The sequence below is a fragment of the Cantharellus anzutake genome, assembly GCF_015039405.1.
Source record: "Cantharellus anzutake strain C23 chromosome Unknown EI90scaffold_154, whole genome shotgun sequence".
NCBI lineage: Eukaryota > Fungi > Basidiomycota > Agaricomycetes > Cantharellales > Hydnaceae > Cantharellus > Cantharellus anzutake.
In genome coordinates this window covers 102,083-128,183 of record NW_024067104.1, presented here as the reverse complement: position 1 = coordinate 128,183, position 26,101 = coordinate 102,083, and the positions used below count along the sequence as shown (strand labels likewise).

The following is a 26,101-nucleotide window of genomic DNA, read 5'->3' as shown; positions in this document are numbered from 1 at the left end:
AGGAATAAGTCACCAGATCTCATGGAGATTGCAGGCAGCTTTAAGAAGGAACAAAACAAACAAAGAGCGTGGGAGAAGGATGGCCATGCATGGCCGTCAAGAAAACAAGAGGAACAAGGAATGACTCATAGGCCCGTGATGGGCCATGGAAAAGGTAGCAGTGACAGGGAGGGGTGATGGGCTTGTCCAGGCAGCATTGGGCGGGTAGCGGAGTTAGCGGGGTTGAAGCGGAGGAGGGAGAAGGTGTGGGGAGTGGTCACCTGACCATGGGAATTGCTGGGTCGTGACATGGGGAAAGCTTTGCATGAGGGGGGGGGAAGGGATAGAATGGGAGAGGATATGTGTCAGGGACCGACCCGGGGTCGAGAGCGTCCGGGTATATCGCCCGGGGCTGAGGGCCCGGTAGGGTGCGGCACGGGTGTGCATAACAATGGGCCCGGAGCAGGCAAGGGTCTCTGGCCACTTAGACTAAAGTGGGAAGTGTGTTATTATTATTAGCAGGGGAATGTAAGCTACTTGCCTAAAGTGGGAAGTGTGAGAAGAAGGTTACTTCTCAGTTCCCACTTAGGCTGTGTTTATGTACATGCGGTTGGAGGTCACATGGGGAGCGCCACGTCATCTATGCGCACAGCCGTGTCCGCCCGGGTATCTCCATAAGAGGTCTCAGGAGCATCCGGTGTGTAGGGCGTCACCCGGTGTGTCCGGGTCCGGGTGTGTTGTGCAGCCTGGTTAATGGTACATCGAGCAAGGAAGTCGTCCATGTCGTAGAAAAGGAAAGAAGGAGAAAGAAAGGAAAGAAGAAAGAGGAGGAAAAGGAAAAGGAAGAAGGAGAGAAAGGAGGAGGGAGAATGGGGGCATCGGGTGAGGGTAGTGGGATCGGGTGGGGTTGGACCGGGTGGAGTGGGGTCAGGCAGGTGTGCCCTGACAATATGTAAGGTATTGAGAGAGAGAGAGAAGGGGAGATCTTTGACTGTGCAATGGATATGGTTGTTGGAGACTCTATATCCATAACAGTACAACACAAACTGGGTGTATATATAGAAAAAAGGATAAATCAGAACAAAAAAACAAGGAAAATAGCTGATGGATGGTGGCAATGGAAACAGGAAGAATGTTAAGAGCTTGGTGTCATATCCATCCCCAGCCATTGACTTCCACTCCCTCCGATCCCTCTGGTCTACCTCCACTCCTCCTTCACTAACCTCGGAGCTCCCGTATTCCGCAATCACCTTGGTACCCCTCGATGGTCACCACCCCCCCTTTTCAATTTATTACCTATGCCTCCCTAAGTACAGAGCCCTGAAGGCCTCCAGACAGCTCCAACGTCCGCTAGCGCACTCCCACCTCCGCTGGGCAATACACTTGCTTGCCCTGCAAGCCCACCTTCGGGCCTATCCCTCCTTTCCGTTTCTGGGTTATTGCCTACCATTCCGTTGAAGGAGAGAACGAAGGAAGGTCAGTTGGGAGGTTCAAACGAGACCACCACCAAGCTGTTCCCTGGTTCTTTAGTTAGGATGGGGAAGTGTACTAGTGTTATTTATTGTAAATATAGTACCAATCCGAGTGTTTTGGCTAATTCTATTTTTATGGGTTAGTTTTAAAGTTCCTGGGAATTGACTTACAGATAAACCGAGCCCTGCAGAGCTGTTTCTTTATTGAAATTTCTTAATTTGTCTAGGTGTAATTCTGTGTAGCATTGTTTAATTTGGATTTAAACTTGAATTTGATCTTCTACTTGGTGAAGTTTCAAAGATTCTATTCAGTTAATGAATTTGGATTGTGTCTGGAGTGTCCCTTGGGTTTGTTTTATTTTTGTCTTATTTTATTGCTTGTTTTAACAGTAGCAAGATAACTGTTTTGTGTTTACACTTTGAAATCTGGAGTGTTAACCAGCTCTCCTGTTGAAATATCTACTTAATATTTCTCTCCTTAATTGCTGCCTTTTACTACAGTGGTAATCTTAACTGTATATCACTTTTTCGCACTGGAGTGACAACCAGAAATGCTTGAGAAAAATAATACTCTATTTTCTTACTTCTCTAAGGGGGGCGAAAAGTTGCAGAAAGGGTCTCCCTTTTATACTCCTTGGGTCACCTTCCTTTTTCATGCTCTACCTTCTATTTACAGGATTTATTTACAGTGTATTTTTCTCAAACTGAATAAAAAATGAAATTTTCACGCTATAGTTCTACTGTGCTTTTGCTGCGCTGAACTGCGGTTCTACTGCGGTCAGACTGGACCTAGAATCCTTATTGTCCTCCCTCGCCTAAGCTATTTTAATGGTTAATTAGAACTTGGCTGCGCTGCATTTGCCGCAGTTACCTATTTCAAATTCCCTATATATACCATTAAATTTGCTATGACTCGATGATTCTGAATTCAAACTTTGCATTACTATGCGTATGGCTGTGCTGAGACCTTCAGCTGATTTATTCCATTTTTATTTAGTGACATTTAGTTAAAATGAGACTGAAATGGTAAATGAGTGAATTATTCAGGTTTAAAACTGAAAGAAAAAGTTGCTAGTAGTCAAGAATTACTCAAACAAATGTGTTATAGCTCTCCACCTCATTAGAATATTGTTCCCTAAAATTCCCGCCATGGTCCGTCGTAGTTTAGTGGTTTTCGTGAATTTCGTTCATATTCCCTGATTCCCCTTTGTATTATCACATCCTAATCCTCCATATGTATTGTTCGTTGTTATAGTAGGTCGTCCTTGAAGATATCATATTTTTATGTATTTTATTTAGGACTCTGGACCTCTTGAAGCTGTTTTCCCACGCGTTTCCAGGTTTCTAACTTCATGTCCCTACATTTCTGGATGTTTTCTCACGTTCTTGGTATCATAAATTTTCATTTATTCCCACCTTTCCAATGGTACTAAGGTTGTGTCCTATTTCCTGGTATTCGTTGAGTTAGCAAAAGTTCGCACGGACATGCGGTAATCACGTGCGTCGTTCCCATAGTCGTTCGTATGTGGGCGCCGTTTCCGTTTAATTGTTCGGGATTTACGATATGCGCAGGTTTTTATTTCTTTCATATGGGCTTCTGTGATTTATTTCAGATTTTTCCCTCATGATCTAAGGTTGTTTTGCACTTTCCGTGCTTTGTTTTGACTGGGCTCTTCCTTATTTAGATGGAAATTGGTCTTCACGATCTGCCGAAGTGTGGATCTCGGTTCCGATGGCCGGTTCCCTGCGCATCGCCACCCTCACATGTCATTACACATGATGCGGATTTCTATATTCCCGTCATGGGTATAACTTCACAACGGCTGGACCGTTTGGGCTGAAAATTTGCATAACTATAGTTCCCCATTTTTCATAATTTCCGTGTAAATTTCGTTGTATGTTTTAATTATGGATCCTACGCAAACATCGTCTTTTCCCTGAGCTCGGACTTTTGATGTTGCTATTCCCGTTATTGGATATCTCATTAACGCATGATCCTTTTATTATGAAAATTTGGGAGGATTAAGATTAGATCCCTTCCTTTCTAATGCCTTATCAAGCTTGTCTCGGTCGTTACTGGTTAATTTTCGCGCTTGCCTTTTAGATATTGTCCTCGTTTTGCAGGAGCTTTAGTCATATCTCCATCGTTTATGGGTAGTTTCCCCTGTAATTACTCTCATTGGGTCCGTTTGGGGGACATCTACATTTCCTATTATAAACACGACTTTGAATTTTGCATTAGTTCCTGAGGAATCCTTGTTCCGTGGTACTTCCATCCTTGGCTATGTGTGCGGACGTGGGAAAGTAGTTTCCGTGGAGGTTCTCTGATTGTTTTTATAGTCAAATCTTGGTCGATTGTCCTAATTCTTGTTTTAATATTTGCTATAAATTCCCCTGGGAATTCCGTCTCGTTGATGGTAAGCTTGAAGTATTTTTGCTATTTTTCTTTCTTTCGATTTATCGCGTATAGTCATAATAATTCGTAAAAATTCGTAAAAATTCGTGTCCTTCTGTTTTTCTCATATCTACTTGTCGTATGAGGTTTTGTGATTTATCTGGCATATTTCCATAATGGGTTTCCATAGTGTGACCGTTATTTCTCCTACACCGTTAACCCCATAACCTGACTCGTCAGTAATATTCAATTGGCTAATGTCTAACCCTGTTAGCTCTGCTCCGCTCGGCTCCGCCATTTGCAGGCCCACCCTTGTTGTAACTATATATATACTCAACTTGTACATAGGTTACACCCCAGTAATAAAATTGACTAGAGTTTACCCCCTTCAGTTCTGGTTGCCAGTTTAGTAAGTTAGGGCATGGACGTGTTACTTGGCACAGCGCTCCTGGCATAAGTCGCTGAGGCTGAAGCCCTCCGCCACGGAGACACTCCTTCGTCTCAACCTGGTCTCTGACACTTGGCTAAGAAACAATAAGGCAAAAAGGTGTCCACAAGGTAACAATAAAATCAATAATTGAGGCCCATAAGGTCAATATCAACCATTAATCTTGCTTCTCCACTGTGTATCCATCATCCTAACTCCCATCCCATCATTCCATCCTCTTCTCCTAATCTGTCACTGTCCTTAGAGCTCAAAATTGTGTGAATTGGTGGAAAATTGGGGAGATATGGGGGAAATGGTGGATAACAGTGAAATTTGGGGAAGTGGCAATATGAGTCTTGAGAAAAAAAGCATGGAAAAAATTGAAAAAAATGTGGAAATGTGCCATGGGCATTGGGAATGTGTTGGAGGCTTGAGGGTGCTCATTGGAGCCTTGAAAAATGCAATTCTGGCCTCATTTGTGTGGTACTTGCTGTGCCCTCCTACAATGCTGCTACCCCCACCTCTCCTGCACCATCCCTGACAGTTACCACTTGTAAGGAATGGATAGAGGATGGATGATGCATGCAAAGTGCACATTTCTTTATTCTTTTATGCTTTAATATTCTTCATAATAAACAATGTAAAACACTTGTATGTACTTATATAGCATCCGGGGTTGGGAAAAGGGGCCTTGCTCTTCTCCTCCCCCCCTGTCAAAATACTAGCTCCATACAGTCTAGATTATTGACAACCTGAGGATTGAGGAGTCACCAAGGTGTCAGGGTTCAGCACCCTGCCCTAGGGTGCCCCAGACTCCCCAACCAATCCCTTCCTTCCATTCCTTCATTGTTGCCTTTCTGTGTTGTGTATCCGCGCGCACGGGATAGCGTGGGAACTTTCTGAGCGAGCAGCTCGCCCAGAATGTTCCCACGGGTCACAGCCACAGTTCTGGGCGAGCAACTCGCCCAGAACGTTCCCACGCTTACTGGGCACTGCCACCTGGATGTTCCCTCCGGGTCACACTACACAACTCTAAGAGCTGTATAGTTGTGGGCATGTGACCCATTCCTTTATATAGCAACCATGCGGGGAGATGAGACCTTTACCCTTCTTCTCATCTCATGCCCTGCATAGGCAAGTGTATATATTATCTTTCCTTTTACTATACATCTCATGCCCCGCATAGTGTGAGGACAGGCCAGATGGGGGTTGAGGTCAGGGAGCCTCCGAGTCTGAGGCCGGGCCCTGACACAAGGCCGGCACCCTGTCAGGGACTGACCCAGGGTCGAGAGTGTCCAGGTGTATTGTCCGGAGCTGAGGGCCCAGTAGGGTGTGATGCAGGCATGCGTAGCAATGGGCCTGATGCAGATGGGTGTCCCTGGCCACTTAGGCTATGTTTATATACATGCAGTGTAGGAGAAATAATGGTCACCCTATGAAAACTCATTATGGAAATATGCCAGATAAATCACAAAAACTCCATACGACAAGTAGATATGAGAATATAGAAGAACCTGAATTTTAACGAATTTTAATGAATTTTAACGAATTATTACGACTACATATGATAAATTGGAAGAAAGAAAATTAGTAAAAATACTTCAAGCTTAGCACCAACAAGACGGAATTCTTGGGGGAATTTATAGCAAATATTAAACAAGGAACTAGGACAATCGAGCAAGATTTGACTATAAAACCAACCAGAGAACCTCCACAGAAACTACTTTCCCATGCCCACACATGTAGCCAAGGATGGAAGTACCACGGAACAAGGATTCCTTAGGAACTAATGCAAAATTCAAAGTCGTGTTTATAATAGGAAATGTAGATGTCTCCCAAACGAACCCAATGAAAGTAATTACAGGGAAAACTACCCATAGACAATGGAGATATGACCAAAACTCTCGGAAAATGAGGACAACGTTTAAAATGCAAGTGCGAAGAACAAGCAGTAACGACCGAGACGAGCTTGATAGCCCATTAGAAAGGAAGGGATCTAATCTTAATCCACCCAAATTTTCATAATAAAAGGATCACACATCAATGAGATATCCAATAACGGGAAGAGTGACATCAAAAGTCTGGGCTCAGGGAAAAGACGATGTTTACGTAGGATCCATATTTAAAACACACAACGAAATTTACACGGAAATTATGATAAATAGGAAACTATAGTTATGAAAAGTTTCAGCCCAACCGGTCCAGCTGTTGTGAAGTTATGCCAACAATGGGAATATAGAAATCCGCATCATGTTGTGAGGGCACACCCCACCTGACCCCATGCCGCACTGCCCTACTCCGCTCCCCCACTATCACTCCCCGTTTCTTCTTTTCCCTTTCTTTCTTTCTTTCTATTTCTGTTCCATGGTCGACTTCCCCTTCTCTATGTATCACTACACACCTAACCCTGCTCCCCCAATCGCCACGCCTGCCGCGCGCATTCCCGCTCACAGAGTGGCACACCTCCGGGATCTCCTGCAGAGATACCCAGGGAAGTGCGGCTGTGTGCAGAGATGACATGGCTCCTCCCACATGACCCCAACTGCATGTATATAATAGTGCCTGGGGTGGGAACAGAAGAAGCAGCCTTCTTCTCAACTTCCCACTTCAGGTAAGTACTGTAGCTTCTCCCCTTTAATGATAACACAACTTCCCACTTCAGACTAAGTGGTTGGGGATGCTCACCCCACAACGGGACCGCCGCTACGCATAGCCAACATCTGTCCCATTGAGTCCCTCACACCAGGACCTTGTGTCAGGGATCGGCCCCTGACCCCGCTGTCAGGGCACCCAACCACACCCCAGAACCACCTTCCCAGACTTCCCCCACTTCCCTGACCTCCCCATCCCTACATATCTCTCACAACTTCAGCCCACATGTGAGCCTGCGGGAAAAATCACGTGGGTCAAGGCGAGCAACTCGCCTTAACCCATGTGACACCTTTTCCGAGTCGCAGGAACATGCTCGGCTTCTACCCGGAGTCACGTTATGAACTGTACAGTACACTTCCCTTTTATAGTAGCCAAGTGGGGAATAGGGAAACTTACCCTTCTTCTCAACTCAATCCCCGCTTAGGCAAGTTGTAGTTACCCTCTGTAATACATGACAACTCAATCCCCACTTAGTCCCTTCAGTGAGTTTGAGGAGCTGAGGACAGGGTCTAACGCCCAACCACCCAGAACACTGCACTAGGGGTGCCACGGTTCGGTTTGGTTCGGTTCTGGAGCGATTTTTTGAGAACTGGAACCGGAACTGGTTCGAAATTTGATGATAATGCCAAACCAGAACCGAACCAGTATGTGAACCGAACCGAACCATTATTTGGTTCTCTTGCGGTTCGGTTCGGTTCTGGAACAGTTCGAACCAACTTAGTTAAATGTGATAATTTCAATGAAATATTATATTTTCGGCGGAACATTCTAAGTGTCCATAATGAGGCCCACCCGCTCTGCGTGTTCTATCATGAGATTTGCATCATAACCCTGCCACTCTCGGACCTTTGCTGTGTCTAATGCCTTCCTTGCCTCCCTCTCCTTGAAGTAGTTACGCTGCATATCGGCCTTCGCGATTTGAATAGCCCCGAGATGCTCGGGAGTGAGACGGTTCCGACTGTCAGTGTCACTGTGTTTAGCGGCAGAAAATGCCCTTTCACATGGAATAGAGGATGCTGGGACCGAGAGCAGATCTCGGGCGATGGAGGCTAAGACAGGATATGTAGCGCCTTTTTTCTGAAAATTAGTATAGATAAGTTCGAAGTTAAAGCATAGTTGAGACAAAATACTGGTGCCGCTCACCATCCAAAAGTTGAGGATGTCCTTTCCAGGCAGTTCAAGTGGGTCGTTGAGATAGCATTCAAGTTCCCCACAAGGATCATCGCTTGATACTTCCTGAGCCCGTCAAGCTTGGCTGGCTGCAAGACGGCGAGAGAGACCAGAAACTTCATCAGCTGAAGTGGCAACTGGCAGCGCATATACACCCTCGCCCTGGTTTTTTCCAGCTGTATTGAAGGCAGCAGACCGGGTTGCATATATGGAATGATACTCAAGAAACTGGTAATAGTCTGTGACAATCAACACTCTGGGAGATGAATGGCGCGACTCACAATGATGCGCATGCTCTCATTTTTCATTTGTGTCTTGTGTGCACGCAGGAGACTCAAGCGATTAGCGGGGCGACAGTCCCGGCAAATGCCAGAACCTCTGGAATTGAAGGCGACCCGGTTAATTTACAATAGGGAGGAGGCCGGGGAAGGAGGAGGGTTTCGCAAACGACAAGGACAACGAGCAATAAGGAAAGAAAGACAGAAGTTACAGCGAGCAAGGAAACAACCGAAAAAAGGAAACCTAGAAAAACCTAAGTAAGCAATCGGGATCCCACCCACCGAGAGTAACCGAAGGTCACAACACCTCCCCCTCGGCGAGACCGAAAGGCTTACTGGAAGCAAGGAAGACGAAGGAATGTCTTTGTCAAAAAACAGCATACAGGACAAAAGAAAAGACTAAGAAAGAACACGCCTTCAGCAGAGGAAAGGTATAAGAGGGCCAGAGCCCTGTAGCATAGGCGGACGAAACTCACGGATGAGATTGTCCGGAAGAATCGAACCAGGAATGCAGCGGCAAAAACCTGAATTGGCATGACTGTAACCTTGGAAGGCACAGTATGTGTAAGGCTGACAGCGGGTACGGCGCATAAGATTAAACACCACCGGGAAAAATGCCACGCGTGAAAAGAGACCAATGAGTGCGTTTAGACTGAGTGCGCACAAGCCTAATTTAATCTCGTACCTCCATTAAATAACAAGACATAAGATACTAGTAAGGTTTGGAGCATGACAACATTCCTACGGTTCTATGGTTCGGTTCAGTTCAGAACCGGTTCACATTTTCCCCCCAACCCAGAGAACCAAAACCGAACCATCAGAGAACTGGGTCAAAACTGAACCACGGTTCGGTTCCAGCATGGTTCGGTTCTCGGTTCGGTCCCGGTTCGAACCGGTTCTCTGAGAACCACGGCACCCCTACACTGCACACACCTAGGCCTGAGGTCGGGCTGTCCCTGATCGAGGACCGAGTCCTGACACCTTGCCGCTTTTGGAGCTGTCCCTGACACATGTTTAAAGACACGTGAGGGTGGCGATGCGAAGGGAACCAGCCATCGGAACCGAGATCTGCACTTCGGCAGATTGTGAAGACCAATTTCTGTCCAAATAAGGAAGACCCCAGTCAAAACAAAGCATGGAAAGTACAAAACAACCTTAGATCATGAGGGAAAAATCTGAAATAAATCACGGAAGCCTGTATTGAGGATACAAACACCCACGCATACCATAAATTCTGAACAATTAAACAGAAATGGCACCCGCATACGAACAACTATGGGAATGATGCATGTGATTACTGAATGTGTGTGCAAACTTTTGCTAACTCGATGAATACCAAGAAATAGAACACAACTTTAGTACCATTGGAGAGGTGGGAATAAGTGAAAATTTATGATACCGAGAACGTGAAAAACCATTCAGAAATGAATGAGATACAAGGACATGAAGTTAGAAACCTGAAAATGCGCAGGGAGACAGCTTCTAGAGGACCAGAGCCCCAAATAAAATACATAAAAATATGATATCTTCGAGGACGACCTACTATAACAATGAACAATACATATGGAGGACTAGGATGTAATAATACAAAGGGGAATCAGGGCAGATGGATGAAATCCATGAAAACCACTAAACTACGACGGACCATGGCGGGAATTTTAGGGAATGATATACCAATGAAGCGGAGAGCTATAATACATTTGTTTGAACAATTCTTGACTACTAGCAACTTTTTCTTTCAGTTCTAAACCTGAATAATTCACTTATTTATCATTTCAAGTCTCATTTCAACTAAATGTTACTGGATAAAAATAGAATAAATCAGCTGAAGGTCTCAGCGCAGCCATACACATAGTAATGCAAAGTTTGAATTCAGAATGACCGAGTCAAAGCGAACTTAATGGTAAATATGGGGAATTTGAAATAGAAAACTGCGACAAATGCAGCACAGTCAAGTTCTAATTAAACCATTAAAATAGCTTAGGTGAGGAAGGACAATAAGGATTCTAGGCACAGTCTGACCACAGTAGAGCTGCAGTTCAGTGCAGCAGAGCACAGTAGAACTATAGTGTTGTAGGAGAAATAACGGACACACTATGGAAACCCATTATGGAAATATGCCAGATAAATCACAAAACCCCATATGACAAGTAGATGTGAGAAAATAGAAGGACCTGAACTTTAATGAATTTTAACGAATTTTTTAACGAATTATTACGATTATACACGATAAATTGGAAGAAAGAAAATTAGCAAAAATACTTCAAGCTTAGCATCAACAAGACGGAATTCTCGGGGGAATTTATAGCAAATATTAAACAAAGAATTAGGACAATTGACCAAGATTTGACTATAAAAACAATCAGAGAACCTCCATGGAAACTACTTTCCCACGTCCGCTGTAGGAGAAATAACGGTCACACTATGGAAACCCATTATGGAAATATGCCAGATAAATCACAAAACCTCATATGACAAGTAGATATGAGAAAAACAGAAGGACACGAATTTTTACGAATTTTTACGAATTATTATGACTATACACGATAAATCGAAAGAAAGAAAAATAGCAAAAATACTTCAAGCTTACCATCAACGAGACGGAATTCCCGGGGGAATTTATAGCAAATATTAAAACAAGAATTAGGACAATCGACCAAGATTTGACTATAAAAACAATCAGAGAACCTCCACGGAAACTACTTTCCCACGTCCGCACACGTAGCCAAGGATGGAAGTACCATGGAACAAGGATTCCTCAGGAACTAATGCAAAATTCAAAGTCGTGTTTATAATAGGAAATGTAGATGTCCCCCAAACGGACCCAATGAGAGTAATTACAGGGGAAACTACCCATAAACGACGGAGATATGACTAAAACTCCTGCAAAACGAGGACAATATCTAAAAGGCAAACGCGAAAATTAACCAGTAACGACCGAGACAAGCTTGATAAGGCATTAGAAAGGAAGGGATCTAATCTTAATCCTCCCAAATTTTCATAATAAAAGGATCATGCGTTAATGAGATATCCAATAATGGGAATAGCAACATCAAAAGTCCGAGCTCAGGGAAAAGACGATGTTTGCGTAGGATCCATAATTAAAACATACAACGAAATTTACACGGAAATTATGAAAAATGGGGAACTATAGTTATGCAAATTTTCAGCCCAAACGGTCCAGCCGTTGTGAAGTTATACCCATGACGGGAATATAGAAATCCGCATCATGTGTAATGACATGTGAGGGTGGCGATGCGCAGGAACCGGCCATCGGAACCGAGATCCACACTTCAGCAGATCGCGAAGACCAACTTCCGTCCAAATAAGGAAGAGCCCGGTCAAAACAAAGCATGGAAAGTGCAAAACAACCTTAGATCATGAGGGAAAAATCTGAAATAAATCACAGAAGCCCATATGAAAGAAATAAAAACCTGCGCATATCGTAAATCCCGAACAATTAAACGGAAATGGCGCCCGCATACGAACGACTATGGGAACAATGCACGTGATTACCGAATGTCCGTGCGAACTTTTGCTAACTCAATGAATACCAGGAAATAGGACACAACCTTAGTACCATTGGAAAGGTGGGAATAAATGAAAATTTATGATACCAAGAACGTGAGAAAACATCCAGAAATGTAGGGACATGAAGTTAGAAACCTGGAAACGCGTGGGAAAACAGCTTCAAGAGGTCCAGAGTCCTAAATAAAATACATAAAAATATGATATCTTCAAGGACGACCTACTATAACAACGAACAATACATATGGAGGATTAGGATGTGATAATACAAAGGGGAATCAGGGAATATGAACGAAATTCACGAAAACCACTAAACTACGACGGACCATGGCGGGAATTTTAGGGAACAATATTCTAATGAGGTGGAGAGCTATAACACATTTGTTTGAGTAATTCTTGACTACTAGCAACTTTTTCTTTCAGTTTTAAACCTGAATAATTCACTCATTTACCATTTCAGTCTCATTTTAACTAAATGTCACTAAATAAAAATGGAATAAATCAGCTGAAGGTCTCAGCACAGCCATACGCATAGTAATGCAAAGTTTGAATTCAGAATCATCGAGTCATAGCAAATTTAATGGTATATATAGGGAATTTGAAATAGGTAACTGTGGCAAATGCAGCGCAGCCAAGTTCTAATTAACCATTAAAATAGCTTAGGTGAGGGAGGACAATAAGGATTCTAGGCACAGTCTGACTGCAGTAGAACCGCAGTTCAGCGCAGCAAAAGCACAGTAGAACTATAGTGTGAAAATTTCATTTTTTATTCAGTTTGAGAAAAATACACTGTAAATAAATCCTGTAAATAGAAGGTAGAGCGTGAAAAAGGAAGGTGACCCAAGGAGTATAAAAGGGAGACCCTTTCTGCGACTTTTCGCTCCCCCCCTTAGAGAAGTAAGAAAATAGAGTATTATTTTTCTCAAGCATTTCTGGTTGTCACTCCAGTGCGAAAAAGTGATATACAGTTAAGATTGCCACTGTAGTAAAAGGCAGCAATTAGGGAGAGAATATTAAGTAAATATTTCAACAGGAGAGCTGGTTAACACTCCAGATTTCAAAGTGTAAACACAAAACAGTTAATTTGCTACTGTTAGAACCGGGCAGAAACAGACGACTCCGGAGTGGAATCGGAGACTTAGCGTGGAGGGACCTTGGCCTCAGCGACTCAAGCGGAGCGCTGTGCCATTGCTGTTTGTCCATTTGGTCCTTAATTTCACAGTAGGTGAGCAGGAAGTCTCTTGGGGGCATTTCAGGTCGATTTCGGACTAAACCAAAACGAGTATGTACAAGCGCCGATATATATAATGGAAGGGGCAAAAGCACAAGGAGAACAAAGGGTAACCGAATCGGAACGAAGACGTCCGAACGGGAACAAAGGGTAGAAGAAGCGGAGCGGTACCGAAGGTCATAAGGCAGGACCTGTGATACATCCGAAAGGAGGTAGGGAGGGCGAGGCCCAGAGGGGCAGGAGGATGAGGGGAAGTGGGGATGATGACTAACTGGCTAGAATAGGAAGAAGCAGTAGTCCAAATAGGGGTGAGGGGAAAACGCGAGAAATACATTACAAGCAGCGAGAGGGCCGAAGGTGATCCGTGAAGCTCGGGGGTTGCGGAGGTTACGGAGGTTACGGAGGCGGGGTTGAAAGTCTGAGGGATATTGGCAATGGTGTTTACGTAGTATGAGGTCACCAATGCAATGGACTAAGACCAAGGTGGAGTCAAAGTCCGAGGTAGGGACTATGACGGAGGCTCGGAGCAAGGTACGAGCGGTGTCCGAGTGCGAAGTACGGGACAGCGGTGGAAGGTCATAACTTGGCGGAAGGGTGGCGGAGGAGTAACAGAGGGAGGAGAGAGGGGAAAGGTAAGGGAGAAGGAGTAGCGGAAAGGAGAGTAGTCAGGTCCGAAGGTGAGTATCGGAGCGGACGGGGGAAGCGTAGGAGGGTGGCGAGAGGGGCGGTGTTCGGTCCGAGATGAGTATCGGAGCGGACGGAGATAGGGTCGGAGAGGTAAGGAGGTGTGTTGCCAGGACCGAAGGTGGGTATCGGAATGGCAGCGGTAGGTTATGACTCCGGAGGTGAAGAGGGTGGAGGTCCGGAAGTCGGGTCGGGGTCGGGTATGCACGGATATGACACCGTTAGTCAATCCTCATTGCACGCTCATGATATCAACCCGCTACCGGTACGTTCACGCTGCGAACGCCAAGTACCCGATGGCAGTTATACGAAGTTCTCACCCACCTCACGAGTCGCAACCTCGCACATGGTACGCTCCATTGAGGAGTGCCAAGTACCCGTGGCTGACCTGTCTGTCCTGGTCTCTCCGACTACCTACCATCAATTCCTTAATAGCTCACTACATCACCAATCACGATCGATGGGAATTCGATCATCCACTCCCATGCAAGACTGGGATCACTCATCGATTACATATCCCATTATGGTACAGACTAGATATGACGTTCATCATCCCGCTATAAGAACGGATCAAGGAATGGGGATTTCCCCCCATCCCCATAACAACCCAAGGTGTCCTGTTGCCCATGCATCATGATGTAGCCATACCAGGTCATGGTGAAGCTGCGGGTCTTTCGGTACATACACCCTCCCCTGGTACAGGACCAACTCTCCCTGCTTCTCCCATTCATCTGACCTCAGCATCCCCTCTCCCAGTTCCTGCATGGCTTTCACTACCCTTTCGTTGTGGCCCTTTGCCTCACATATCCTTTCCAGAATGCCCACCTCTTCACCCTCCACTGAGATCGCCTCTGTTGCCTGGGCTTCAAACCAGGTTGGTTGGAGGAGCGTCAACCCCTGTCAGGGCATGCCTTCGGGTCGCTAGCGTAAGTAGCGCATTGCCACATGACCCGTATCTCCATCAACTTCTACTTCTTTTCTTCCTCTTCATCTCCGATCTGATCCGATCTGCGGCTGTCGGTTATGATGCCGCATGATCTTCTATCATTCTTGATCCAATACTACCGGTTATTAGCTAGTTGACTAGTTACCGCCTCTACCGTGTATATATGACCGTGTGCTGGGATGGGCATGTCCCCCAGCTTTGATATCAATTAGGTTTCTGGGGCATCCTTCGTTGCGAGCACGCACAACCCTGACAACCCCTCATTGTTGTCTCTCCCCTTCAGGTGGTCAGCACATCGTGAGAGCATGTCTGGTTTCCCCATGAGTTTCCCTGGGAAGTGGATGAGGGTAAAGTAGAAGTGGGAGAGGAAGAGAGACCACTGTGCTTGGTGCTGGTTCAGCTCTGAGCCATGCAGAAGTACCCCAGGTTGCAGTGGTCCATGTAGATCTCAACTCTCTCTGGTGCCCTCCAGAAAGTGCCGCCACTCCTTGAGGGCTCGGATGATCGCAAGCATCTCCTTGTCATATACCTCATAGTTGTGTTCCACATCGGTAAAGCTTTTAGACATGAATGCCACTGGGTGGAACTCCCCATCCGACTGGAGCTGGGAGAGGACTGCACCGGTTGCGAAGTTGGAGGTGTTGCATTTGAGCCTGAAGCAGCCGGAATCGGTGGGGAAGGAGAGGACAGGGGCAGTGGTGATGGCCTCCTTAAGGGCATGGAAGGCATGGTCCTTGTCCAGGCCCCAGCTCCAGACCTTGGTCTTTCGGGTCAGCGCATGGAGTGGGTGTGCCTTCTTGTCAGGGACGGCTCGAGGAAGGCAGAGGTAGTGGCATAGTGCTCAGCGCTAGCGGCCTGGACAGCGGCGGGGCGGTGAGACCGTATAGTGGACAGCCCTTACTTGGGCTTACGTCTGTCAGGGACAGCTCCGAAAGCGGCGAGGTCCCGGCGTGCGGGACTCGGTGGGACGGATGACGGCTATGCGTAGCGGCGATCCCGTCGTGGGGTGAGCGTCCCCGACCACTTAGTCTGAAGTGGAAATGTGAGTCATCATTAAAGGGGAATGCTACACTACTTGCCTGAAGTGGAAATGTGAGAAGAAGGCTACTTCTTCGGTTCCCACTCCAGCTGTTATTATATACATGCGGGAATGATCACGTGGGGTGCGCCACGTCACCCTTGCACACAGCCACGGCTCTCTGGGTGCTTCCACGGAAGATCCCGAGAGGGCCCACTGAGGGTGCAAGGCGAGCGCGGCGGCGGTGGCGGCAGTGTAGGGATGTAAGATACAGGAGGGGAGATGGGCGTGTGTGCCGATGATACATTGAGCAGAGAGAAAGGTGGTCCGTGTAAGAGAAAGAGAGAAAGAAAGAAAAGAGGAAAGGAGAACAGGAGGAAGGAAGAGGGAGAGGAGGGAGAGGCGGTGCGGAGCGGGGAGGCGGAGCGGGGATCGGGCGGGGCATGTCGGGGCATGCCCTGACAACGTCCCTGTGTGGCTTCTTAGGCTGAAGTGGGAAATGTATTGTTATTAGGGTGGGAAGCCAGACTAAACTAGGGTACTTGCCTGAAGTGGGAAATGAGAAGAAGGTTACTTCTTCGGTCCTGCTTCGGCTTAGTTTATATACATGTGTGAATGGGTCACGTGGAGGTGCCACGTCACCCTCGGACGAAGCCGGGTTACCACGGGTGGTTCTGCGGTCGATCCCGAGTGTTGGAGGGGAAGTACAAGTAGAAGTGCGTGGCACATCCGGCATTGCGGTGCCCCTACGGGGTGCTCAGCGTCAGATGCATCCGTGCTACAAGGGTAGGAAAGAAAGAGAGGTCGTCTGTATAAAGATAGAAAAAGAGAAGAAGGAAAGAAGAGAGAATGAGAGGATGGGACAAAAGGAAAAGGAGGCGGCGGCGGCGGCAGTGTGCCCTGACACTTCTCTGAGAAGTCCTTGATGAACCAGTGGTAGAAATTCACAAACCCTAGGAAGGACTGCACTTCCTTCACCTTGGTCAGGGCTGGCCAGTCAAGGACTCCCTGGATCTTCACAGGGTCCATTGCGATGCTTCCCTCAGAGATGACAAGTCTGAGGTACTCGATCTGTGTCTGCTTGGACTTGCACTTCTTGTCATGACCAACAAATCCCGGGACTCTGTCAGCAGCGAACCAATGCCGATAGGCGAATCCGCCAACCCGAAACCCATCCTAACCAGCCCCCAACCTGGTGTCTGGCCCCCTGCCTTATTGTGTGAGACTTGGCCAACAATCAGAACCTAGACCCTGCCGGCATTCCAACCTTACCTCCAGTTCCCGAGCCCTTGGCGCTCCCGGCATTCAGTCCCTCCAGTTCCTATGCCAGCCTTGTCTCCATCTGAACCACACTCATTGCTTCCCACTATGTGGTCACAGCCATGCCCCACTTCCATGCATTCCGCACCCTCTGCCCACTCCATGCCCTCTGCCCATCTCTGCACCCTCTGGCCACTTCTGGTTGCCCTTGACACCTCTGGTCAGGTCAACACTCCCAATCCCCTCTGTATCTCTGTTGGCCTTCATGCTGTCCTTGTGTGACAGTGCTGACAGATCAACCTCTGTTCGTGGACTTGTGTCGGCACCGCACCGACCCCGCTTATTTGCGGACTTGTATTGGTGCCGCACGCTGACCTCCTCTTTTGTCCTCTGGCCATTTTTGTCACTCAGCAACATAACATTCATTCCTTGCCGAGTGCCTATTATGTTCACCCCAATATTGGCATTTGATCCATGTGCTATTGCACTTTTCTATTCATTCATTTAATCTGTCAATATTGGTACTTGATCTGCTTTGACTTTATTCATTCCTTGCCTCCCATTTCCCAGGTTCTTGTCCTTGGTTTAGTTTGACAAGTCCCCGCTCATCTCCGCTTATTTCCGCACCGGACCGACTGGTCCCTCTTTTGATTTCTCTTATCTACTTATACCTTGTAAATACTTTCGGAGACCTCAGTCTGAAATCAACTAGAGTACCCCCCCTGTCTGGTCTGAGTCTCTCCTTCTGCAAAGGGGGCTTCCCCCCTCTGAGTCCGTGCTCACGGAGTCCGCGCTCCTCCTACAGGTCCGCTCCACCTGCAAGTCTTGTTTGAAGTCCGCTGTGAGTGTCAATCCGTAAATATGGGATCTCCCCCAAACATCAAGCTCAGGGCACAGCACTCCACCTGAGTCGCTGAGGCCGCGATCCCACTCTGCTAACCTTGAACAGCACTTCCGGATGCGCCGCATATTTCCGCCCGCATATCCGCATGCGTGCTCCAACAGACCTCTGCATCACCTCCGACCTCAACTCAGACAGAACCCAATCCGCCTTCTATCCACCTTCTGACAGTGTTCCGACTCTGACAGTACTTCCGTCTCTGACAATACTCCAGTCTCTGACACTTCTCCAGCTTCAGGAAAAGCTTCCTCTTCCACAGTGTCTCCAAGACCTCCTGGACGACCCTCTGGTGTTGTTGTTGTTGTTGATATCATATTTGTTACCCCGCAGTCGCATTGGCATGTGATGTTAGAAACCACCTCCGCCTAATGCAGGCATTTAGTGTAATGGTAACACACTCTTGGTACCTATGCAGGGTTCTGCGGTTCGACTCCCAGAATGTCCATATTTTAGCATTTAGGTTCCCAAGACCATGTGTACAAATTCCAACATGGTGGACATTCTACAGAAGTCACCAAGCTGTCAGGGACAGCTCCGAAAGCGGCGAGATCCCGGCGTGCGGGACTCGGTGGGACGAGTAGCAGCTGTGCATAGCAGCGATCTCGTCGTGGGGTGAGCGTCCCCGACCACTTAGTCTGAAGTGGGAATGTGAGTTATTATTAAAAGGGAAGGCTACACTACTTGCCTGAAGTGGGAATGTGAGAAGAAGGCTACTTCTTCGGTTCCCACTCCAGCTGTTATTATATACATGCAGGATCAGTCACGTGGGGCGCGCCACATCACCCTTGCACACAGCCATGGCTCTCCGGGTGCCTCTGCGGGAGATCCCGAGAGGGCCCGCTGTGGGTGTGGGGTAAGTGCAGTGGTGATGGTGGCGATATAGGAACAGTGAGATACAAGAGGGGAAATGGGCGTGTGCGCTGGTGATACATCGAGCAGCGGGAAAGGTGGTCCATGTGAGAAAGAAAGAAAGAAAGGGGAAAGGAGAAAGGAAGGGGGAGAAGCGGTGCGGAGTGGGGGAGCAGAGCGAGGGTCGGGCGGGGCATGCCCTGACACGAGCACACCCAAATCCGGTTGCTGCCACGTGAGATGGGCATGTGAAGTCAAGCATTAAATTAGCCAGCCTGACAAAGTTTCAGGGGGTGTAGCTCAGAGCACTAAGGACCCAAATCTGGCTGCTTCAGACCACATGATGCGGACATGTAGGAGATTAGCAGTAAGTAATAGGAGGGCTAAAGCAGGAGCTCAGTCTCCGTTAATGAAGAACTGAATTACTACGTTTAGTACTAACCTAAAGCGGGAGCTATAGTACAGAAGAGTACAGAGTAAGTAATGTAACAACTAACTAAAAGCAATGATACTAACCTCAGTCTCCGTTAATGAAGAACTGAGGAGAAAAGGAAAGTAGACCCAAACAATTACCTATATACAATGCAGTCACGGTATCAATACAATGGAAACGAAAAGTAAGATCATGTGAGTTTGGTTAGTGAGTCACGCGTCGTTGTAACTCCAACATGCCCACTCAACGCTTGTTGACTCATCCCAATCCCAAACTCGATCTGAGCTTCTCGAATTTTGATGCGGGTAATGGCTTTGTGAATATATCTGCCACTTGATCGGCAGTAGGGACATATTCCAGCCTCAAGGTACCAGTTTCGATTTTTTCGCGGATCCAATGGTGTCTGACATCAATGTGTTTTGTTCGCGCATGGAATATAGGATTTTCGGCAATGGCAAGCACTGATTGATTATCGACGAAGATGGTGATGGGTTTTTGGGAGGATATGTCGGAGTTGTCGAGTAGATGATCCAGATAAGTAGCCTCTTTCCCTGCATGCGTGGTGGCCATATATTCGGCCTCGGTGCTTGATAGCGCTATCGTGGGTTGCTTCTTTGAAGACCACGCTACTGCGGCACCACCGAATATGAAGCAGTATCCAGATACTGACCTTCTTGTGCTAGGATCTCCAGCCCAATCCGCATCGGAAAATCCACACAAACCCTTGTCCAATCGCTTTCCATCAAACGTCAGTGCAAGGTCGCGCGTCCCGTTTAGATATCGGTATACCTGCTTGATAGCGGATAGATGTTGTTGTCCAGGGGCCACAGCGTGTTGAGATAACAATCCAACGGCGAAGGATATATCAGGACGAGTGCTAATCGCTGCGTACATTAGCGATCCGAGCATAGATTGGTATAGCGTTTGGTCGATTTCTGGTGAGTTCAACTTTTCAAGTTTTAAATTTGCGGCCATTGGGGTACTCATTGGTTGTGCTTTTTCCAGCCTGAATCGCGCAAGGATGTCGGTGACGTATTGTCGCTGGCTTATCGTAATAGTACGTGCAGCTCTATCGCGTGTGATTTCCATCGCTAAAAACCAATGGACTTCTCCTAGGTCCCGCATCTCGAATTTTCCGGTAACCTCGGCCTTCATGTTGGCCAACTCGGACTTCGGAGCAACGAGTAACAAATCGTCAACATAGACGAGAATGAAGCGTGAGTGATCCGCGTAATATAAACAAGGATCGTATCCAGATTGCTGATATCCAAGTGACTTTAGGTGCTTTCGGAGTGTGCGGTACCATTCTAGGCCAGCTTGCTTTAAGCCATACAGGGCCTTCTTCAGCAACCACACCTTTCCCGGTGTTGTCAGGACTCCGGCAGGAGGTTTGATGTAGATCTCCTCCTGGAGGTCACTATTCAGGTAAGTGGCGACGGCATCTAACTGGTGGATTTCGAGGTCGTGTCCAGCGGCATAGGTGAGGCACGCAAATAAAGTGTCGCGGCCAAGTGTGGGTGAGTAAGTCTGGAAGTAGTCCACTCCCAGAACCTCGGTATATCCTTTTGCCACCAGTCTAACTTTCTTTTTTACGATTTCTCCTTCGGCATTAGTTTTCTCGGCAAAAACCAATCGGCCATCGTGGACTCGAATGCCTTCGGGAACATCGGTTTCCTCGAATACCTTTCGGTTGACAAGGTTCTGATATTCTTCGGTTATCGCTGCCGTCCAGCCATCAGCATCATTCCTTTTCATTGCTTTGTGGTAACTCCGGGGAGAGGTTGCTGCAACATAGGCGAATTCTTCGCCATCGCGCATGATAGCAAAGTTGAGTGTTTCAACTTTCTCTTCATTTTCGCCCACTGAAGTTGTATTCTTTTCAGAATCGCCCACTGTTTCCGCATTCGGGATTGGTTGCATGGTTACTTGGGTGCATCTAGAACCCAAATCCATCTTCGGATCTTCATCCGGTCTGATGGGTCGCTTTCCAGCGTTCTTACGAGTCGTCCGACGGAGTGGTGGAGTTAGAGTAGGATTTGGGTCTGGATTGGGATTTGGGTTCGGAGCGGTGTTGGGTTTAGGATTAAGGTCGGAATGTTGGTTCTCGATTGACGGGTTCTTGGGTACGTTAGGTGAGTTGATCTTTGTATCATTCTCGCCATTTCCGTCCTTGTCCCCCCTGAAACAGCATTCTGACTACTCGGACTTCCTTTAGGGCTTCCAACTTCGTCTTCCACTCCCTCTTCCTCATCATCTACATTCACCCTCACCCTCTCATGTTCACCTCCCTCAATAAATTCAACGTCCCTCGACTCTATCATCCGGCGTTTAGCACGGTCCCACAACAAGTACGCTCTTTTGTCTTCGGCAAACCCAACGTGAATACACTTGACTGTCCGGGCCCCAAGTTTCGTTTGAAACTTTTGGGGAATGTGTGCATAGGCAACACATCCGAATAGTCGCAGTGATTTGAGTGAAGGTTTTCGACCGAAATATGCCTCGAAGGGTGTCTGGTTCTGGTTTAGAGCTCGGGTTAATACCCGGTTCTTAATCCAGACAGCATGTCGTATGGCAATACCCCAGAAACTCGGAGGAAGTTGCTTGACTTTAAGCACTTCTTTCGCATCTTCCAGCATTGACCGTGCGCGGTCATTTAGAGTGCGGTTTACCCTTTCGGCAACTCCGTTCTGTTGCGGGGTGTAGGCGTTTGTGATCTCGTGGGTGATTCCCTCGGACTCAAGGTAAGTTTTGAAGTCGGCGGATGTGTATTCGCCACCTCCATCTGTGTGCAGGGTTTTAACCTTTCTTCCAGATTCCTTTTCAGCTTTCGCTTTCCAGGCTTTGAATAGATTTAGCGCTGAGTCCTTGGTCTTTGCAAGTCCGATATGGGTGTACCGGCTATAATCGTCGGTGAAAGTGATGAAATAACGGTGACCCTCGCAGGTCTCTGGAGTGATTGGGCCGCATAAGTCGCTAAAGACTCGGCCTAGTGGTTCGGATGAGCGGGTTGAGGTGGATTTAGGGATTGGATCGCGTGTTTGCTTTCCCTTTAGGCAAGGTATGCAGCGTCCCTTTCCTTTCTCCGTAATTTCCATTTCGCCCACTGACCCATGTTTCTCCATGTTTAGGATTGTATCCTCGGTAACGTGTCCAAGCCTCCGGTGCCATAGGGCTAGGCTGGCTTTGGAAGTTGACATGGTTTGGGTCGTGAGTGCGTGCTCATCATCCTCTGCAACTTCGACTCGACAAAACTTTGCAGTTTCGGGATACATGATCTTTACCCGGAGTCTATAGAGACTTCCGTGTGGGTATGCGCGATTAACGACTCTTCCAGATTTGGAATTTACGATGTCAATGCGGTCATCCTCAATAATGGTTCTGAGACCATTCTTCGCAAGTTGTCGGCCAGATAGAAGATTTTCGTTTAAGTGGGGCACATGAAGAACATTTGTGAATCGGCCAGGATGGGATTGATCTCCCATGAATGTTTGGACCTCGATATCACCAATACCAACTGCGTCAATATAAGCGTCAGCGGTTTTGATCTTCTTTGGGTGAGTGAGTTTCTGATAAGTCGAGAACATTGAGGAGTCGGGGGTCATATGCGATGAAGCCCCTGTGTCAATGACAAAGTGGGTGAAGGGGGAAGTTTTTGAGGCTACTAGTGCAGTCTCAGACTTGAGGGTCTCATGCGCGAGGTATACCAATAACCCCTCTCCTGATTCTTCGGCTTCAGCTACTTTAGCTGATTGCCCTTTCCCCGACTTCTTCCGTCTCGGACCTCTTCCCTTTGGGGCTTTCCCTTCTGCCCCACCTCCTTCTGCCCAACATTGCTCTGCAGTGTGCCCCTCTTTCTTGCAGTTGCCGCACGTTAATTTGTTTCCCTCCCTAGATCTCTGACTCAGCTGGCCTGAAGAGGCCTTCCCTTTCGGGGTTCCCTTCCCAACTCGGACTAGCATAGCAGTTTCCTGCTTGTGCTTGAGTTTACTCTCATGTACGAGGATCGCATCTATTGTATCTTGCAGGGTAAGTTTGTCCTTATTCAGGAGAATTTCCTGAATCATCTCCCACTCTTCCGGAAGTGCCATGAGTATGGCAACTGTCTGGATTTCCTCGCTAATATTGGTTCCAAGTGAGTCGAGTTTAATGAACAAATCCTTTAGCTCCTGAATTTGACTGTAGATATCCTTTTCGGGAAGCATAACGGTGCGGAAGAGTTTCTTCATAAGGTAAAAGACAGACTTCGCGCCTTTTCCTTCAAACTTCTTTTTGATTTCCACCCATGCTATAGGAGCTTCTTTGATACCCTTTATGAGGAGTTTGACTTCCTCATCGACGGACACGACAAGTTGGAGTAAAGCCGCAGAATTACCCTCTTTCCATATTTGGAGTGGAGTTAACGCGGTGCTGGGTTGTGGAGCAGGAGTAGCAGGGGGAGTGTTTCCTGAACCTGTACCAGTATTGGCAGGCGCAGTAGTGGGTGCGGGAGCAGGGGGAGTGGAGGAAGGTTTAGGGATTGAACCATCAATGTATTCCAGTAAGTGGTGATTCTCCAGTACGAGTTCGATCATTGATTTCCAAGTTCCGTAGTTTGATCCATCGGCTCGTAGCCGGTCATTCTCGAAGATTCTGGTATCGACTTTGTGGGAAATGGTGGTCATGATTGATACTGGATTGATGGGAGTTCTTTCTGGTTAGAATTAGAGAGCCGCTGGGCTCATAACCTAATAGGAGGGCTAAAGCGGGAGCTCAGTCTCCGTTAATGAAGAACTGAATTACTACATTTAGTACTAACCTAAAGCGGGAGCTATAGTACAGAAGAGTACAGAGTAAGTAATGTAACAACTAACTAAAAGCAATGATACTAACCTCAGTCTCCGTTAATGAAGAACTGAGGAGAAAAGGAAAGTAGACCCAAACAATTACCTATATACAATGCAGTCACGGTATCAATACAACGGAAACGAAAAGTAAGATCATGTGAGTTTGGTTAGTGAGTCACGTGTCGTTGTAACTCCAACAGTAAGTCCGGCCTGAATATGAATTCAGGGGGTGATGGCTCACGGGCTGTTGGAAGCCTGGTGGTTAGGGTCACATGTGGATCACGGGCTCAATCCAATGTGAAGGGGGTGTGTTAGAAACCACCTCCGCCTAATGCGGGCATTTAGTGTAATGGTAACACACTCTTGGTACCTATGCAGGGTTCTGCAGTTCGACTCCCAGAATGTCCATATTTTAGCATTTAGGTTCCCAAGACCACGTGTACAAATTCCAACATGTGACAGAGCAGCATATCCCACTACATTACTGTCAGGGCATGCCCTGTTATAGGAATGGACCTAGAATCTTATGGTCCGTGACTATGAACAATCAAGCCTTTGGTCCCTTCACCTTTATTTCACTGTCAAACCCCATGCCAAGCTTTCCCACTGGGTTTTGGTGCTGGCTGGGGAATTTGTTGAGTTTCAAGGGACTTCCCTTGACCATTGTGACTTTTATATTAGATAGTTAGAAGTCATATGATGTGTAAGGCAGATGCCAAAAAATGTCTTTCTTCATCTAATACATAACCCACAAAACCTTGTACCGTGATTGTAACTGCCACACCATTGTGCCACCACTGTAAGCCTTCTCTGTAATATCTGACTTGGTCCATATCGATGTCTACATCGATATTCTTACAATCTGTGAGAAAACCTCAACGGCCCGGTGAGTGCTCAGACACCGGACCTCACCCTTCCTGCTCCCACCCCCCCACTGGGTGGTTGAGCTCCCATTCCTACCCTTCCTGTAGTACCCTACTGGGTCCTACAACCCTACCTCCCTTCTTGGGAGGGAGAAGTGACTCAGGCAGCCCCAGGATGCCTGGCCACGTACCCGCGGGCCCAAATTCCCACGGTCACTCACTACCGTGCACTGGTCAACCAACCTGCCTGTCCCAACAAATCCCGCTACCGGTACGCTCCCCTGAGCGCCAAGTAACCGATAGTCGACCACTGGGCTACTCCCTCAAGGAGTGCCAACTACCCACGCTACCGGTACACTCACATGAGCGCCAAGTCACTGCTAGCTGACTGTTAGGTGGCTCCCCCAAGGAGCCCCCACTATACCCGCTGCCGGTATGCTCCTCGGAGTGCCAAGTCACCGTTAGCAGACCACCACACCCGCTGCCAGTACGCTCCTCAGAGTGCCAAGTTACCGTTAGCCCACCTGGCCTCGGATCTCCTGCTCTCCCCTCAACAGCTATGCAGCCACCTCCGTCTGTGAGCAGAACGGCTCAGGTTGGGTTCCCCGGAACCCATTCCTGTAACATGGATGTTCCCTCCGGGTCACACTACACAACTCTAGGAGCTGTATAGTTGTGGGCATGTGACCCATTCCTTTATATAGCAACCATGCGGGGAGATGAGACCTTTACCCTTCTTCTCATCTCATGCCCCACATAGGCAAGTGTACATATTTCACTTTCTTTTACTATACATCTGTAAGGAATGCCCTGCTATAAATAACATACAACACATGTAATTACATATATAAATGATGCAGGGTATGATGAATGGAGTTATACTCCTTTCCTCTACCTCGTTGAAATATAGCTCTATTCAAGCTTATATCTTTGACGGACTTGAGGAGTGAGGAGATACAAGGTTGGCACCTACACCGACCTTACACTTTTTTAAGCTTCTTAGGCTATATTCTCACAGGCATCGCTGCACGCACTATTCGTGTGTGCTGATCACTTGTGCGAAGTGTTGGCTCCCTCATGGGGCAAGATGCCAACAAAACCAGCAGTAGCTGGTCAATCTGCCTTCTATGACATGGAGTCTAGAAGGGTGGCAGGTTTTCCCACTGGCCTGCATAAGGCCAGATTTGCACAC

General features: G+C 47.3%; 1 protein-coding gene and 2 non-coding genes across 3 annotated transcripts; all 3 read left to right on the top strand.

Moving 5' to 3' along the window:
- Positions 1-8,409: 8,409 nt before the first annotated feature.
- EI90DRAFT_3090880 (uncharacterized protein) lies at positions 8,410-9,029 on the top strand (the record flags this gene model as incomplete). Its single annotated transcript, XM_039062351.1, has 2 exons — positions 8,410-8,617; positions 8,710-9,029. Coding segments are annotated over exons 1-2 (257 nt in total), but the record flags the coding sequence as incomplete, so codon positions are not given.
- Positions 9,030-18,313: 9,284 nt separating this feature from the next.
- On the top strand, positions 18,314-18,386 carry EI90DRAFT_t278. The gene has a single exon. It is a non-coding gene; the product is annotated as a tRNA-Thr (tRNA).
- Positions 18,387-24,381: 5,995 nt separating this feature from the next.
- On the top strand, positions 24,382-24,454 carry EI90DRAFT_t279. Its single transcript has one exon. It is a non-coding gene; the product is annotated as a tRNA-Thr (tRNA).
- The last annotated feature ends 1,647 nt before the right edge of the window (positions 24,455-26,101 follow it).